Source organism: Candoia aspera, chromosome 10 (genome assembly GCF_035149785.1).
Source record: "Candoia aspera isolate rCanAsp1 chromosome 10, rCanAsp1.hap2, whole genome shotgun sequence".
Taxonomy (NCBI): domain Eukaryota; kingdom Metazoa; phylum Chordata; class Lepidosauria; order Squamata; family Boidae; genus Candoia; species Candoia aspera.
In genome coordinates, this window is record NC_086162.1 from 21,975,508 (window position 1) to 21,994,144 (window position 18,637).

Sequence of the window (18,637 nt, forward strand, 5' to 3'; positions counted from 1 at the left end):
TGAAAGAGAAACCTTTGGTTGGCAAACCATATACTCTACCAGTGGTTACTCTCTGGTTTATATTTGGGAGTTGTCTGCAGTTCCATTATATATTCTTATTTGTGGGTTTATAGCTGCATTTGTACAGCACTTCTAACCTGGTTACTGAATTAACCCAGTTTGTCTTGTGTAATACAGTGAATCACACTGAGCTGACAGCATATTGAACCACAACCCAAACCAAGGTTAAAACAGCCCCAAATCGGCGCATTGGGTAAATGCACCTTCAGGTCTGAAATTGACCTGATTAAATATGTTGTGTGAATGCAGCTGTACCTTGTTTTAAGAGTGTCCTTGGACTGTGCTGCGATTGTGGAATCTACTGCAGAGTGACGCTGTGCCGATTGGGCAGGTGCGGCTTTGGGGTTGTGCAGTCCGGGTGACTTCCAGGGGTGTGCATTTGACCACACTCCGTGGATGGGGGCCTGGCGTATAACATGGGGACTGGTCTACCAGCCGTTGGGATGGGAAAGGGTGTTGAGGCTTGGGAGGGATGGCCGTTTAGACCAGGGGCTGGTGTGTGCACACGGGAGTGGGGGCGTGGGCGTGGGCGTGGGGAGGGGTGCTGGGCTGAGCGGCCGGGAGGCTGGGGCCGCAGGCACTAGGCTTCCCTGGGGGCTGCTGTAGAGAAGATCATATTACTGGGGTATATCTGCCACCGGCTGCAGCTTGGGGTCGGAGACCGCCTTTCTGGGCTTTGAACTGGGGGCAGAGGGGGCGCTCAGGCAGGCTGCCTTGGACAGGCTTGGGGATCCCCCGCTCCTTCCTCCCTCCCTCCCCCCCCCACACCTTGGACAAGGTGAATTCTGCAGTAAAAGGGGCGGGGCTTAGCGGTGGGTCGGGGAAGGGGGAGCCGCCGCTGATTGGCCGCCGAGCCTGCCCCGGCTCAGACAGCAGCGCCGGGAGTGCGCCGCGTCCCGTCCTTCCGTGCCTGGCAGCCGTGGGCGCAGCATCCCTGGCTGGGGGCGCCGGCAGCTCCCTCCTCTCCCCGCGTCTGTCTCTCACTCTTCGCTCCTGCTCTTCCCCCTGCCATCCACCCGCTTGCCCGCCGGGCGTATCTCCCCAAGAGAGCCTGGCTCACCCAGGCTGAGACGCCAAAGCCGCCAAGATGGGGGTAAGTCGCTGTCCCTCCCCCACTCCTTCCACAGCCCTAGGACGCCCTGATCCGGATCTGGCTGCTGCGGACGAGCACTCCAAAAGGCAGAGGGTGCGGGGTCAGCTAAGCGTCTTTGCGTGGCGTAGCCGTTTCTAGCCATCTTCCCGCAGCCCCGCTTGGCATGTGGGCTTGTTCGCGCACGGCCCGGAGAGGGCTTCTCTTCTCCACACAGGATGCTCTTTGTTCCCATATTGGGAGGGGCTGGCTTCTCATGTGCAACTTTTCCCCCTCCCCACGCGCGCCACACGCACCCCACGGCATGTGCCTTACTGTGTCTGTCTTTGAAGAACCGGTACCTATAGAATGATCCATGGCTCCCACGCGCAACAGGGCGCCCATCTGAATAACCTTGCCTTTTGCTGACTCTGCATTTCTGCCTTGTGAAACACGCGTGGTCTGGATCGACAGGTGTCTGAGCATATTGTGTGTGTGTTTGAGGGGGGCAGCCTTCCTCAATGCTGCACCCTCCAGATAGGTTGTGCAACAACTCCCATCATCCTCAGCCAGTGCTTGCTGGGCGGGGACAATGGGGCCTGTAATCCAACACATCAAGAAGTCACCTGATGGAGGACGATGGGCTTCTTTTTTCCTTTGCTACAGTACCCATCTATATCCCCCCCTCCATATTTCTTTCCCCATCTGCTCTCTCTGTATAGACCCACAATGCATCCTAGGAGGGCAAGTGATGCATTCCAGGCAGTTTCCATTTTTCCTCTAGTTCCCACTTCGCATCAAGTGGATGTGTTGGACCCCTTTCATGCCAAATGGAAATTACTTTGAGCTGGGCAGTCATAAAAGCTTATCACCCCTCTTTTCTGCCCACCCCCCGGAACTTGAGAGTGTGGTGTATGTCTGCGTGTGTGTGCAAGAGCATATGATAAGTGCATTATTCGGGTGGGAGTGATGGAAGACTCTGCCTTAAGGACCTGAATTCTCCTTGATGAGACTCTTCTATTTTGGGGGGAAGAAGAGGGCTGCCTGGGAATCGTGTTTTGAAGAGCTAGCAGGAAAGTAGCAGGATGTTGCAGCCCCCCTTCTTCCCCACAGGTGACAAGATGTCAGCTAGGAATGCATAAATGGGGGGAAAAGATGAGTCACTGTGTTGGAAAGACAGAAAACATGGAAGGAGTGGAGGGCTGATGGAGAAGCTAATGAGAGAAGAAATAGGAGCTGGAGTTGTTTTAAAAAATTGGGAGCGAAAGATGCTTAGGTGGAGATAACACAAAGGAGGGGGCGCTGTTCCTCCCTCATTGATATTCAGAAGTGGACACCAGCCCTGCTGGGAGGGGGTGCATAAGCGGAGGCTGCGGCAGCCTAAGGCAGCTTCCCTACCCCGCCCCCCCAGCACTATAGTCCTGGGATCCCCACAGTAGGCAGGCAGGAGCCAACTACAACCCCCTTTCCCACAAGCCTCCCCTCCCCGCTGTTTCCCACAAAGATACTGCTGAGATTCGAGGGCTGGTGGGAGAGGGGACATGCATAGGAAGAAGGGGGCCCTCCCCACATATATTCTGGAGTGATCCCAGAATAAGGAGGAATGGGGAATGAGCCGCAACATCATGTCCTTTTGAGGGCAGGAGGCAAGAGAAGTGCAAGAACAGGGGCATGAAGATGGTGGGGAGAGGGTTGCCAGCCCCAGGTATGTGTGGGTAGCTGGTTGGGGGGGGGGGACAGATGGCCAGGAGCCAGGAAGCAGCTGACCCGCCTTCCAGTCTGATCAGAAGGAGGAACTCACCAAAGAAAAGGACGTCCCACAGCAGCAGCTGTAACCTTGCAAGGAGGAGAGAGAAAGGTGGGGGTGGAGTGGGAAATGGAAATGCAGGGCCAGTCTAAGGCAGCTGGATTCTTCCCCTCTCCCCTGATTAAGCTCCCCTAGAAAAGAAATGGAAGGCAAGAGAGGGAGGGCTTTCTGGCTTCCTCCATTGCTGCTTAGGGCTCCTTCCCACATCAGTTCCCTCTCCCCCCCCTCCCCATTTCTGGTTTCTATATTTGGTGTCTGCAGCTGTGGAGAGACAATCCTCTGCAGCAGAAGGGGGGGATCAGAAGGGGGTGAAAGACAGAAGGGAAGGGAGATGGGAAAAAGAGATGAGCGATACGGGAGGGAGGGGATTTCGTCTGGCCTTGGCGGGAGCAAACAGGACACCCCCCCACCCCTTCCTTGTGTCTTGGCTCCTGGAAGTTCGGGTTCTGGAGCAAGGAATCCCATCTTCTGTGTATTTTCTGTGTCTTCTGAAGGTCTGCTGGCCTGGAAAAAAGGCATCCCTTGTCCCAGGCCAGCCTTCCGTGAACTGTGTCCTCTTAGCTGGGTCACTGTGACCTACGGCTGAATCCCCAAAGGTTGGCAGGCCATCTCTTCGACATGAAGGGAAGGGGGGGCACATTTCTGCCCCTCCTCCTCCTTCTCTTCCACTTGGCATGGGCGCTGCAGTTGGTGAGGTGCTGCTGCAGCTCTGGCACAGTGCCAGGAATCTCTTCCTTCCTGCCGACGCAGCACCGCAGAATCTGGGGGTGGGAGCCGGTCATGGAAGGGCCCCGGGAGGACCGGGTGGGGTGCAGGACTCCAGAGAGTCCTTCAGCTGAACAGCCTGCTGTCAACAGACCCCCCCCCCCATCTCCAAGACAAGGAAGGTGCCCCCTCTTCGCCTTCTAGGGCTTCTGCAACTGCTGTGGCCAAAACGGAGCCTCGGGCACGTCTCCCTTTTCGATTCCCTTTTTATAACTGCCACAAGGAAAAATGGCTCCCCTCCGGAACACTTTCTCTCTTCTGCACTGCAGTAAACCCGCCCCCGCTTCTGCATTATCTATAGATTTTGTTCTTCCTCAGACAATGGGCGATGATGTCTTTGCCAAAAAGAGGTGGCCTCCGATTCTTTTGGAAGGACCGCATCGCACACGGTCACACTGGCACACCAAGGTTGAGGTAGCACCTCTGCCTCGGTAAGGGCAATGGAATGACCCCCGAGCTTGTAGGTCCCCACCATCCTGGACTAATGGGGCAGAATCGGGCCCAAGTCTTGTCGCCTCGGGTGCCAGGGCATGCAGCTGGAGAAAAATGAGGAAGCCGCAACAATTGGGGGCAACACGTCAGCCCTCCATCCCCTTTTCCTCCACGGTGATCTTTCTGCACGGCTGCGCTCCCAGCGTCGGGTGGGCCGCACGCGGGCTGTGACATGTGACGCCTTCAGAGCTTTGCTGTCCACTTCTTAACTGTGATTATCGGGAACGTGACCATCAAAGCAACCAGCGTCTATCTGCACGCGCTCATAAATGGGTAGCTCTGCTCACTAAAGGGCAGGTTAAATTAGGACACTCGGCGCTGCTCCTGCATCCAGCTTTTTTGGCAGGGATTTATATCATGACAGGCAATTCCACAGGACTAAGGGGGAAGCTACTGAGATTCTTTTTTCCTCTGCTGCTCATCCATCCAACAACCCACAGGAGGGCGATCCCAGCTCTGAGCAGGAGATGAGGCCCACCGGCTTAAGACTGTTGTTTGGGCCTTCCTGCAAGGGCACTCCAAGGTCAATCAAAGCATGGCATATTCTCCTTGGATCTTTCTTGGCCTGTTTATTTATGCTATCCCATCTTTCCTCCTTTGTGGATAGCAGCCAGGCTGAGCTTCAGGAGTGTGATTACTTCAGGTGATAGGTAGCTAACCGTTTTTTCCCCTTGGGCAGAATTATCTTCCTTTGTTATCTGATTCAGCCATCTATTCAAAAGATGATCTGGATCTGTGAGATTACGTACAAATTACAGATTTCAGAGACTTGTCAGGTATGGGGCTAATACTAATTTTTTCCCTCTTCCTGTTGCATTCATGTAAGCATTGCAAATACTTACAAATCACTGCAGTTCAATAGGGTTAGTAGGATTTTGAAGGGGTCTAGGAACCTAGAAAACTTGTTTGATAAGAGATCATAATGAAACTTCCATGATATTATTCCATGATAAATTAGCTTCTAAAATATTACCCTCCATACACAGATTACCTCCTTTTTCACTAGAAAATAGAGATCTACCATGTAAAAATCAGGGTGGACACATTCTGGAAACTCACCTTCTTTGCAGAATATCTTTTATCGGGGTTCTCAGTGGCTGTACCCTGCTAACAATTCATTTTGCTAAATGATCTGGAAAAGTTGGAAGACAAAAAGAAAAGAAAAAAGATAAAAAAAGATAAAAAATATGATATCAGGGCTCCAACAGCAATGCTCCCCAGAATCTGGACCCCCTCTTAAGCCAATTTTCCACTGCTAAGACAAATGAACTTTATTATTTATTTGTTGGTTGGTTCAACTGACTTATATCTTTCCTTTGCTCCAGAAATTCAAGGTAGCATGCGTAACACTTCCTCCAGGGCCTTGATGCTAATACAGCTATCATTGGATAGAAACTGCTATGTTGGATTCACACAACAAGTTTAATCCTTAATGTGGGTTCAACACAATGACTGTGTTCACATAACATGCTTTGCATAAAAAAATAAACCAGGTAATGGCTTGATACGATGGCCAGAGACCCATAACCTGCTAAAACGACAGCAGTTTCCTACAACATGTTGACCCATCTTAGCCTAGCCTGGAGTGTTGTGTGAATTGAAAATTACTCTGCCAGCCATGCTCAATGACTTAACATTTGGGATACTTACTCCTACTGTAAGCCATTCACCCCAAAGACCTTTGCTATAGGGATCCAGCATATATAAACTAGAAGCAGTCAATTAAATCAGTTAAATCTATCAAGGGCTTCCAGACTGTTAGATGTCAACAGGAGTTGCTTTCATATCCAAATTGTTGGGAGGAGAATTGTCCACATTGGCCTTCCCCCCACCTATATATTGTCCCCCCTACTTTTTCCCTGTTTCCTGTTTGGTGAAAGCTGAAAGCTCCCCTGTGCAAGCACCGAGTCATGTCTGACCCTTTGGGGGGACGCCGCTTTTGCGACATTTTCTTGGCAGACTATAGCGGGGTGGTTGGCTGTTGCCTTCCCCAGTTTGGAATGGCTTAATTTGTCAGTTACTTTCAGAACAGGTGTAAATGGCCAAATGAGGCAACGCTGGGAAACAATTGGACAAAGATTGCAATTTTTGATGGGAGGCTTTTCTCCCTTCTCCGTCCGTCTTCTCCACACAGTATGGGCGCTCGGACAGTTACCGCGTGGCCACCACACAAGACAAGCAAGATGACGATTCTTCGCCCAAGAAGAGCAAAGCTCAGCAGAAGGTCCGAGATCTGGATGACCTCAAAAAGGAAGTGGCCATGGTGAGTGATGCCCTGCCTTGATCAAGCCGTGGCCGTTAGGGGGTTGGATGGTGCAGCACGAGATGCTGCAATGGCTTGGTGAAGGGGGCGGGAGGTGGCAGAAAGGCCGCCTAAGCGTCCTCTTTTTGGGAGAGATGGGCGGTGATAGCAATTTGAAAAATAAGCAAACAAATAAATTTATTTATTTCAGACAGAGCACAAAATGTCCATCGAGGAGGTCTGCCGAAAATACAACACAGACTGTGTGCAGGTGAGGAAATTCCAGGCAGGGCTCTGAAGCTTTTCTTCTCGTCCCTCAAGGACTGGAGATGGGTTGAGCATTGGTGCGGCTACCCAGAGGCTCTGGAGCACCTTGACCCCGCTGCAGGCACACGGTGGAGGGAAACAGCTGACTAGCGGATACAGAACCTTTAGGGCACCTGTGTAAGAGCTGACTGAATGAAGTGGGAGCTCCCTTCATCAAAGGGAGGTAGGAGGTGAACTGGGCCAGATTAGGGGCTTCCCCAGTCCCTTACTACTACAGTATAGACCAAGAATTTCAGCCTTTCCAGATCTTGATTGTGCACATTTCTGAGCATACACATTGAACAGGATTTGACCTTTCTGTAAGGATCAGTGTTAGGTGTGGTCAACAGGTCCCAGCTGGTATATCTTTATGAGGTCCTTCATTTCTACTTTGGACCTCTTGGGAATCCCTGCATCAGATTCCAAAGTGTCTGGCTTCGTTGAGGTACCTTGGACTCTGAGATAAATGTTCCTATATGAGATTTCGGCTGTCTCTTCCCCATACTCGCTGTCTCCCTCTCTTCTTATTTGATCCATATTTAGCTTGCAGAACATGGAAGAGGACTATTTGTAATGCAAGGGACTCTCAGATAATTGTGATTTCCTTATTCTGACTATATGTTGTAGTGCAATTGAAACTAAAACTTTGGACCCGCAGAATTCTTGCAAACTTGATAGCTGAGTCCCAGGCAAGGAGACCTGATGCAAGACCATGTTGGAAGGAGAGACTTCCTTGGCAGGAGAATTCCCTTCATTATGAAGGGGATTTTCCAGTGTGAAACTTATCCTATTATTATTATTATTAATAATAATAATAATAATAATAATTTTTATTGAAGACTTTTACAGAATGAAAACAATATGAATTTAAAGAAAAAGGAAAGTAAAGAAAAGGGATAGGTAAATAAGAAATAAACAAGTAAAAGAAAAGGGACAGAAAAGAAGGAAAAAGAAAAGAAAGATATGAAGAAGCGGCTTCCAATCTTCTTTACAGCAGTTACAAATGCATTTATATTTTGCTCTCTCTCTCTAAAGTTACAACATAATTTCTTTCTTTTCATGCGCTACCCCTCTTAATCATCAAACACATAAATCACAAGCTCATTTTTTTTCCATTTTCAGCAAAAAGTCCATAAAGGGTTTCCAGTCACTAGCAAATGTAGTTACAGATAGTCCTCGCTTAATGACCACAATAGGGACTGGAATTTTGGTTGCTAACTGAAGTGGTCATTAAGTGAATCTGACCTGATTTTGCAACCTTTTTTGCAGTGGTTGTGAAGTGAATCACAGGGCATTAAGCGAACCACGTGGTCGTTAAGTGAATCACGCAATTCCCCATTAATCTTGCTTGCCAGAAGCCAGCCAGGAAGGTCAAAAATGGTGATCACATGACCACAGGATACTGCAATGGTCATAAACACAAACCGGTTGCCAAGCACCCAAATTGTGATCATGTGACCATGGGGACTCTGCAACAGTTCTTAAGTGTGAGAACCGGTCATAAATCAGTTTTTTCAGCACTGTTTTAAGTCTGAACCATCACTAAACGAATGGTTGTTAAATGAGGACTACCTGTACTGTCTTTTCCCTAATCAAACAAGTCAGTTTTGCCATCTCTGCAAATTCCGTCATCTTCACCAACCATTCCTCCATTGTGGGTGTTTCAGTCTTTCCATCTTTGTGCATCTAATAATCTTGCTGCAGTTACCCAGTGTGAAATTTATCTGTTACATTCTGGGTGTGCCAAATCATCTTTGTGATTTCTCCAAATATGGGAGACCTGGCTGCATAATTTGGAGTAGTAGGGGACTGCGTTTGTGCTTTTCCCCCAGGACAAAAACTTTGGAAGGAGGAAGGGATGCAGGCATGTTTCTCTCACAGCCCATGGCTTCATCCTTCCTTTCTCTCTGCCCATCAGGGTCTGACCCACAGCAAAGCCCAAGAGATCCTGGCTCGTGATGGCCCCAATGCCCTTACCCCACCACCAACCACTCCTGAATGGGTAAAGTTTTGCCGCCAGCTCTTCGGAGGTTTCTCTATCCTCTTGTGGATCGGTGCCATTCTCTGTTTCCTAGCCTACGGCATCCAGGCAGGGACCGAGGATGACCCAGCCGGAGACAATGTGAGTGTTGGTGGGATGACTTTTTGCAGGGTGTGCTTGTGGGAGAAATGGAGAAGGGGTATCTCAAGCAGCTTCTGACACTCCAGCCTTTTCTGCTTCTGCTCTTGGACAGCTGTACCTCGGTATTGTCTTGGCGGCTGTTGTCATCATCACTGGTTGCTTCTCCTACTACCAAGAGGCCAAAAGCTCTAAGATTATGGAATCCTTCAAGAATATGGTGCCCCAGGTATGACATAGTGACAAATTGTATTTTATACTGCTACAACGTATTCAGGTTTCCAATAAAACTAGGCCAAGGCCATCTTTATAAATAAGGTATAGGTATTATCTTCATTGATGTTATCTTTCAGCTCACCTATCTGTAAAATGGGAACAGAAATTCTGAGCCACTTCAGAGGGTTTTGTGAGAAGGAATGGGTGACATAAGGTGCTATGCTTGATTTATTTTCAACCTTGTTTTTATGCTGTAGTATGTGGTGTGAACCCCGGCCATTAAATTAATTTAGGATTCAGTGTATTGTACAGCCTCAGGAATGGGTTGATCAGTAGTCTGTCTGGTTAAGCCTGTTGTGTGAACACAGCCATTGAAGGTCATGGGTTTTATGAAGCCTTCGAAGTTGCAAGTGCTACGTACAGTATGGGTTGAATAATAATAATGTGAATAACATACCATTCTCTCCTGGAGACAACATGGCGGCCTCCGGAGGTGTTGGGATCCGCACTGTCTAAATTCCTAGGCAGCATGAGAGTCGCATTGCTTGTGTATTTGGAAAATGATCGGTTGATTTAAGAAGATTCATTTCAGGGGACATGTGTCAGCACCTGACTGAGAATCCAGAATATTGCTTTATGTAACTAAGTTTGCCCCTCTTTCCAAAGCAAGCCCTGGTGATCAGAGAAGGTGAGAAGATGCAGCTCAATGCTGAAGATGTGGCGGTTGGGGATCTAGTAGAGGTAAAAGGAGGAGACAGAGTCCCAGCTGACCTAAGGATCATCTCTGCTCATGGCTGCAAGGTTGGTGAGAATCTTACAGTATCTTTCAGCTGCTGTCCCTTTTAGCAGTCTACTCTGGGGCTATCAAGCAACTGGGAATTATAGCATTTTGACCTGTCCTTTACCAGCTGTTCTCTCCCATTAACCGAATCTAAGTGGAGAGATCAGGTTATCAGACACAAGATCAATGTTGGGCAAGCCATATCACTGAACAACCTTGAGGCTTGGATTCCCCTCTTTCTTTTGTTCAACTTAGAGTGGCCACGGGGAACTGGAAGAATGTAGTTGGATCATTGTCACGAAGGGATCAGCTTTCCCAGACTTATATAACATGCAAAACCATCTGTCCTTTCAAATGAATTGTGAAGATTACTCTCCGAGATCTGTCAGTTTGTTGACCTGCCAAATTTGAGATTTCAGTTTCCAAATAAAACCAGGATAATTTTAAATGAAAACCTTTCGTGATGGACTGAATGCATGGCATTTTGTCTCTAGGTGGATAACTCCTCCCTGACCGGTGAATCTGAGCCTCAGACCCGCTCTCCAGATTGCACCCATGACAACCCTCTTGAGACCAGGAATATCACTTTTTTCTCTACCAACTGTGTTGAAGGTAGGGTTTGAGAGTAGCTTCTAGGCCTGGCTAGAAAACAGGGCAAAAGAGAAACCAGACCTCCATAAAAACATTCCTGTGAATTGATAGGAGTTTAGACACCGATCTAGGCATCACTGCTGTAATCAGAGGAACTTTATTACCCACCTTGGTGGATTATGATCAGAGGGTCTGTGTCTTGTCCTCTGGCTGGGGAATTCTGGGAGTTGAAGTCCATACATCTTAAAGCTGCCTAGTTTGAAAAACACTGGTTTAAGAGGACACATTAATATAAAGATTTTTTTCTATTTGACTTTGCGGCTGCTAGAGCCTATGTCTGCCTTAACCTGTGAGAGGGATTGTTAGAAAGGAATCTAGAGAAAGTTAGTAAGGGCTTACCTAAATTGTAGCCTAGCTTAATGGATTGTCTCTCTCCCCAAGGAAGCCAGGGAGAATTTGTTAGTCGCAGTTCTGTTATCAAACAATGGTTCCTAAGATGGTAAAATGCAACTTGTATGGCCATGAGTGGTGGAAATCTAACACAAATCCTTAGTGACCTAGTCTGAGGTTACAGCTCTCAGAATTTCTAGCTGGAATGGTCAAGTCAGCTGGGAATTCTGGGAGCTGTAGTCGCAACAGATCTGGAAGTTGTTAAGGTAGCAGAACATTGGGGAGATAATGCATGCCTGTGGATTTGTCTCTTCTCCCACCAGGCACAGCACGTGGGGTTGTCATTGCCACTGGTGACCGGACAGTGATGGGCCGAATTGCCACCCTGGCTTCGGGCCTGGAAGTTGGCAAGACTCCCATTGCTGTGGAGATTGAGCACTTCATCCAGCTGATCACAGGCGTGGCTGTCTTTCTGGGGGTCTCCTTCTTTGTTCTCTCTCTCATTTTGGGTTACACCTGGCTAGAAGCTGTCATTTTCCTCATTGGCATCATTGTGGCCAACGTCCCTGAGGGACTCTTGGCTACAGTCACAGTAAGTACCTGACTTGGGCTGTAAGTACAAGAACTTGCTGGAGAAAAGAACACTGCTTTCATGTCTCATCTTGATTTCCTAATGGTGGTGGTGATGGTAGTGATGTCTTACTTCAGAAATAATTGGTCTGGCATTGGGCTCACTGTTTGAAGAAGAGTAATGTGAGTTTCATGGAATGTGCATGGGAGTCCTTTCCTTCAGCCCACCATTATGTATCATCCCTCGCATTAGGTGTGTCTGACCTTGACAGCCAAACGCATGGCTCGCAAGAACTGCTTGGTGAAGAACTTGGAAGCTGTGGAGACCTTGGGCTCCACTTCCACCATCTGCTCAGACAAGACAGGGACCCTGACTCAGAACCGAATGACTGTTGCTCACATGTGGTTTGACAACCAGATCCATGAGGCTGATACCACTGAGGATCAATCTGGTGAGGATTGTTGTGGGGAGTCGGAGGGGGTACAGATACCCTTTTTCTACCTTGCGGTAAGATGAGTTGACAGATGGCCTCTTCATAGATGAGATAATACAAGCTGAGAGGCTTCCTGTCTTCTTTTTAGAAGTCTCTAGCTCAGCTCTAGGCCCACTACAGATGCTCCCAGTTTTGCTGTGCATGGTGGGAATTATGTATAACAGGCTGAGAAAGGTTGATGTAGAACCTTGACTGAAATTCCATCCTTCTCTTGTTAAAGATCTGTCCCATTCCCACCTACTCTTTCTCCTTCACCCAATTCTCCTTTCTCTCCCTGTCCTGCAGTTCAGGAGAATTCTCTTCTTAACCCAGAACTTCACCCTTCACCATCTTCCTTTACTTTTAATTGCAGGCACGGCCTTTGATAAGAGCTCCCCTACCTGGGTGGCCTTGTCCCATATTGCTGGGCTTTGCAACCGAGCTGTCTTCAAGGGAGGCCAAGAGAACGTGCCCATCCTCAAGGTGAGAGGAGACCCACTTGTGAGGAGACATGAGGGGTATACAGCTGGGCCCTAGCAGCAGCTAGAAAATTGAGAATGGCCATTGTGCTGGACATAAGGACAGGCGAAAACGTTAGGGTTGAAGGTCAAGTATAAGGAAAAGTTTTCATTTCTGTGATGAAATATGAGAACATGAGAACAGGCCTGCTGGATCAGGCCTAGGCCCATCTAACCAGCATTCCATCTCACATGGTGGCCCACCAGTTACATCTAGGAAGCCCACCAGTAGGAAATCAAGGCAGCCTTTCCATCCGTTGTTGCTCCCATACACCCTGTGAATAGAGGTAGACTGACCCCATACCTGGAAGCAGCACCTAGTCATCTGATAGACCTGTCCTCCAGGAATTGTACTGGACCCTTTTTGAAGCCATCTAATCTAGCAGCCCATTTTCTCCTGTGGTACCACTTCTTGCAGTCGTGAACATAGCTAACTCTGTCATTAGGATGGTGGAGTGATGGTGAATGGTGGCAGTAGGGAGAGAGCGCCAGGCTGCATCTCCAAACACAGGAAATTGAAATGATCCTTTTCCCCCCCAAGCGTGATGTGGCAGGAGATGCTTCTGAATCAGCCCTGTTGAAATGTATTGAGCTTTCATCTGGATCTGTGAAGCTGATGAGGGAGAAGAACAAAAAAGTGGCAGAAATCCCCTTCAACTCCACCAACAAATACCAGGTATAGATTCTTGAGTGTCCCTCACAAAGGCATCTGATTCTAGGTTGGGTGACCGTTCATGTAAACAAAAGTTCTTCTTGCATTAAAAATGAAGCAAAACTAATATTGTCCTCAGGGTGGTGAGCAGCAGCATTAAAAAATCCTGAAGATCGTTTTTTAGGCTTGGCTCACACTCAAAATGTATTTTGATCTCCAGGGTAGTCAATTTTCTAACATCAAAAAAATTAAAGAACTAATAGTATAGCTATTAGAATTCTAATCCCCAATCCAATTTTTTTTTTGAAGAAAAAGAACAACCACCACACACAAAAAAGAAGAAAAACACCTAAATTGGGAGTTTGTATAGACTCATTTCATTAGTGCTGTGTGTCTTGCCAGCTTGTGTATCAGAACGTTCCTACTTACAACTTCGTCTCCCTTCCCAAATTGTAGAAATCCTACTCTTCCTTCACTTCCTTCATAGCCTCAATTCTATTTTCTAACTATCCATTCTGCAGTTCCTAAATACAGCCTATGGAAACATACCAAATTTTAATTTTTAATACGATAGTAGAAGGACATTATTAAATACAAGACTGGCAAATAATAATATTAGCCACACTGCATCCTAGTGTGTCAGCCTTCCCAGGCAGACCAGACAGGAAGCATGACCAGATGAGCTAATACTACTTTATCGTAAGGCTACATTAACAGAATCCTGCAAGTCTGAAAGTACAAATCTCCCCCTGTCTCTTTTACAGTCTGAGAAGTTAGTGAAGGTGTCAGGCTCTGCCTGCTACCCAGTAAAAACACAGATGCTAGCGTAGGCTTAGGTTCTGGTTTTATTTGAGTAACAGTATGCGTGCCCTTTAAGAAAAGCTGAGAGTGAGTGGAGTGCGCCGGAATGGGATTTAAATAGCCCGCGCCGGTCAGCGCTCCACCCCTTCTTACTTCGGGTGCGCCCCGAGCCCCTTCGGTTCCGTTGCCAGTAGGTGAGGGGTTGTGGAGCCCCTCCTGTGCTCCGGGCGTTTCTTTAATTGTTTCTCTGGCCGGTGATGGTTCATTGCCGGGCGATCAGGTTCGTAATCTCTTTGACAGCTCAGGCGCGGCTAGAGGTGATACTTTGTTGCCAGCACCTGTTGCTCTCTTTTGTTAGCTAGTTGCCTTTTCCCTTAATCCGCCCGGTACCCATTTCCCTGCATTGTCATGCAAGCCGTTGCGATGTCACAAGCATCGCAGTGGTGATCGTGACAGAAGGTCCTTTTTAGTCTCTTTCTCTGCCCATTATGCATCTGCAGACTATGCCTTCTCTTATCTAATCATTCCTTAAAGGACAGCATCTCTTTCCCCCGTCTCCCAAGGTCTTTCCCACATACCATTACATACTGAAATGTAAACAAAATGAAATCAACCTTGGGCCTACCCATTCCATTTGGAGTGTGGCCCTTGGTGTCTCACCAAGCACAGATTCTGACAGAAATAATATTGTGCAATTCTGTTCTAGAATCATAGAGTTGGAAGGGACTTTTGAGGTATCTAGCCCAACCCTACTTGGTGCAAGATCTGCTAAGCATTTTGGACAGCGCGCTGTCCAATGAAGAGGAACTACACTACTGGTTGACAACTCATAATATCAGGAAATCCCTCTTAATATCTAACCTGAATGTACTTTCCTGTAGTTTCAACCCAACAGTTCTAGTCCTGCCCTCCAGGACATCAGCACCACCTTCCTCAGCTGCAGGATCTTGGCCATTTGGTCTGCTTATAGTATAGGTCAGCTTTTCTCAACCTTTTGACCCTGGAGGAACCCTTGAAACATTTTTCAGGCCTCAGGGAACCCCTGCACATTCAGGCTCAGATATAGGCCAGAAGTTGCAAAATGATTATATTCATTTCATGGGTAGGCCTGTCTATATGCATTAACAGTGTTCATAAACTAAAAATAAAGAATGAAACTTTGAACCCTGGTTGAGAAACCCTGGTATAGTTTATAATACTATTAATCAAAAGATCTATGCAGCTATCCTTCCTTTTTCTTCTTTTTGGCTGAGAAGGAACGACGGAAGAGATGGGCAGCAAAGAATGATTAGCAGAAGGTGATAATGTTTAAACCCCTTTTAAAATTCTGGGCCATGAGCTGGACTGCAAGGACAAAACAGAAATGTTGATCTGGAATCCCCAAGAGACCACATCAGGAACACACTTCACAAAGATCTTCTTGGCCTCTCCATGGGTGGATACAGAAAGACAGCAAGGGGCTGGCTGAGAATTTTGAGTGGTAGTCCAGAATTTCTGGAGAGCACCAGGTTGGGGAAGAAGTAGAGGAAGTAAATACTTGTATTCTGTAGTTCCCACAAAGAGGGTTGAATCGGAGAGCCAAATACAGTTCCCACATTCTGTATTCTCAGGCCCATCAGCTTTAATCCCCATCTTTTCTGCTGACAGATGGGAAGGATTAGCTAGGATTCCCAGTGTGCCACGACCTGGAATGATTGTTCTTGACAAACAATTTCCAGGAAGAGAAGGGGTGGTGCTCCTGGGTGAAGTTGATGTGCACTGCTGCCATTGCTCCTTAGGTCCAAAACCAGTGGACCTTGGCTAACAACTGATGACTGAGGTAATATTGGTTTGTTCTAGGGCATGGTAAAACAAATCAAGATGGCAGCTGCAACAGTGCAATCAAAACTTTGCCTGTTTTTATGGGTGTTGCATTCTGTCATTCTGTACAGGTAGTCCTTGCTTAACAACCACTATTGGGACTGGAATTTCAGTTGCTAAGCGATGAGGTCATTAAGCAAATCCGACAGGATTTTATGACCAATTTGCAGTGGCAGTTAAGCGAATTACTGTGGGTGTTAAGTGAATTACGTGGTCGTTAAGCAAATCACATGGTTCCCCATTGATTTTGCCTGCTGGAAGCTGGCTGGGAAGGTGAAAAATGGCGATCATGTGGCCATGGGACACTGTGATGGTCATAAATGCAAACATAAATGCAAACACTTGCCCAAATTGCAATCACATGACTGTGGGGACGCTGTGACAGTTGTAAGTGTGAGGACCAGTCTCAAGTTGTTTTTCCAGTGCCGTCATAAGTCCAAACCATCGCTAAACGAATGGTTGTTAAGCAAGGACTATCTGTATTCCATTTCATGAGCAACATACGTTAAGCAGTGGCCTCCTATATTTGTAACCTGGGAGGGCTCTCTCTGTCCTGAGAGATCTGGTTTTCTGCTCCCGTTGCAGCTCTCGATTCATGAGACAGAAGACCCCAATGATAACCGCTACCTGCTGGTGATGAAGGGGGCACCTGAGCGAATCCTGGACCGATGCTCTACCATTCTGCTACAAGGCAAAGAACAGCCTCTTGACGAGGAACTGAAAGAAGCTTTCCAGAATGCCTACCTGGAGCTCGGAGGACTTGGCGAGAGGGTGCTGGGTAGGAATGGCTGGGGAGAGGATCCTGGAGTAGTTGGAGAGGACTAAAGAAGGCGAGACACCAATGGACAGGAGGCCTGGATGTTGTGCAAAATTTAGGAGAAGCCAATGGCTGTTTTTTTTTTTTTTTTTAAGCCAGTTAGGAGGAGTCTAGTGCTGTCAGGCCCAGCCCAAGAACTTCAGAGAATCAGTTCAGCCAAACTTCAGTTTTTTATTTGCTTACACTATACAGACAGAATCTTGCCAGACTAAAGCTACTCTACCTAACCTCAGGGAAAATAACCTGGGTAGGCTCTAGGGTGGGGCTATCCTGAATCTCTTGGTTTTCCCACTATCACCTCCTGGACTGTGTCTCCTCTTATCTCATCCTCCTCCGTGCTCCCTCCTTCCTGAGAACCAGCAGCATTACTGAAATCCACCACAGGGGCCCTCTGTAGAAACTTACATATTTTCTGAACCCAGATTTTGCAAGACAGGTGGGCTAAAAAAGTGCATCAAGGCCTAGTTGGGGAGGGATGCTGAATTGAAAAGGGCACCAAGTTGTGCTCACTGATTCCATGTCTGTGTTCACACAGTCTGATAAGCATTAATGAAGTTTGTTTGGCTGTGGCATAGAGGGTTGTAGGAATCAAGTTATTATGGCTTTATAAACTATGGTTTGTGACTTAGTTGCAGCCTTTCCCAACCTGGACATGCAGCAGTTGGGTGGATTTCAGTTCTCAGAGTTTTCAGCAATGGCCATGATGGCCGGAGAATTTTGGGATTGAAGTCCATGCATCTGAAAGGCACCTAGGTTGGGGACGCCTGAAACCGCAAATGGTTAAATAAAAAACAGAGCTTGGTGAGATGTGTGAATCCTCCCTCTGTTTGAATGTGCAGGTTGTTGGGAGAAGGGAAACAGCGAGTGGCTTTCAGCTTTCCCCCAGCAGAATGGCTTGATTGTGGATGGAATCAGAAACTGCCAGCAATTAATTTTAAATCTGATTTCTTTTAGGGCTACAGTACTCAATTAGGGCTACCTGATCTGAGCTGCAAAGCCCCAGACCATCACTAGATGGCAGTAAAGAACTACAAAATTCTAGCAGCCATTTAGTGGTCATCCAGATGTTTCTGTTGCAAATCCAGTAGCCCTGAATTTGATGTCATTGTATTAAAAGTAGTATAACCTAAGTTAACCTCGCAGAGACCTTATTGAGCAATACACATTCTATGGCATTTGATCTGGTTATTGAATTAACAATTTTCTGAGTCAATACACTGAACTCTAAATTAACCAAGTGGACAGGGTTCCCCTAGCACTTCAAGCCATGCAGAAATTAAACAAACTTACCAAACTTAGCATGTTGTATGAATGCAATCTATAAGTACTATAAACATTTTTACAAAAGCTAAAATATCTTGGGGGCAGGACATCTAAGGTGCATTTGGCCTAGATGCTACTTTATCCCAGAGCCAGGCCCTGCATGACTTACATTACATTGGGGTGTCTGTGTCTTCTAAGATACGAGAAGGTCTTTGACTAAAATCTGGCCATCCAGGTTCTCCGGGCCAAACTTCCCCTTTTTTTCCTGACCAGTTTTTTTGCTTCCAGGTTTCTGCCACTACTACTTGCCTGAAGAGCAGTATCCAAAAGGGTTTGCCTTTGACTGTGATGATGTCAACTTTTCCACCGACAACCTCTGCTTTGTAGGACTCATGTCCATGATTGACCCACCCCGTGCTGCTGTGCCCGATGCTGTGGGCAAATGCCGAAGCGCCGGCATCAAGGTAAGGCGGTTTGAGAGTCTCGAAGATGAACTGCAAGTGTCCCCTTGAGTGAACTGCAGGACAGCTTTGTGTAGACATCCAGTTCAGAGATGTAATCCAGCATGGCTTGAATGCAGGTGTTTTGAAATCTGTTTATCTTGCCTTTGATACTACAGAAGGCCAATTCTCTCTCCTAAGCAGCCTTTTTTCCCCCTGTCTCCTTATAGTGAAAAGATCTGAAATGGTTCAGCTGATCCATACAAGGTCACTCAACCCCCTATGCCATAAACACACTTCAGTGCTCTTTAATTAATCGGTTTACCCACACTCTCCAGAATCCAAGGTCCTCCTTTTTGTCTATGATGGATTAATGGATTGGCCCGAGGCTTGCAATATCTTATA

General features: G+C 47.3%; 1 protein-coding gene across 1 annotated transcript in view; it reads left to right on the forward strand.

Moving 5' to 3' along the window:
* Positions 1 to 940: 940 nt before the first annotated feature.
* The window catches only part of ATP1A3 (ATPase Na+/K+ transporting subunit alpha 3), a 29,965-nt gene continuing 12,268 nt past the window's right edge, over positions 941 to 18,637 (forward strand). The window contains exons 1-13 of the mRNA XM_063312454.1: positions 941 to 1,153; positions 6,328 to 6,456; positions 6,647 to 6,706; positions 8,660 to 8,863; positions 8,976 to 9,089; positions 9,743 to 9,877; positions 10,352 to 10,469; positions 11,162 to 11,430; positions 11,662 to 11,860; positions 12,255 to 12,364; positions 12,941 to 13,075; positions 16,298 to 16,490; positions 18,081 to 18,256. Coding sequence (XP_063168524.1) covers positions 1,148 to 1,153; positions 6,328 to 6,456; positions 6,647 to 6,706; positions 8,660 to 8,863; positions 8,976 to 9,089; positions 9,743 to 9,877; positions 10,352 to 10,469; positions 11,162 to 11,430; positions 11,662 to 11,860; positions 12,255 to 12,364; positions 12,941 to 13,075; positions 16,298 to 16,490; positions 18,081 to 18,256 — 1,848 coding nt within the window. The 5' untranslated portion in view covers positions 941 to 1,147. The remainder of the gene's footprint in view (positions 1,154 to 6,327; positions 6,457 to 6,646; positions 6,707 to 8,659; positions 8,864 to 8,975; positions 9,090 to 9,742; positions 9,878 to 10,351; positions 10,470 to 11,161; positions 11,431 to 11,661; positions 11,861 to 12,254; positions 12,365 to 12,940; positions 13,076 to 16,297; positions 16,491 to 18,080; positions 18,257 to 18,637) is intronic.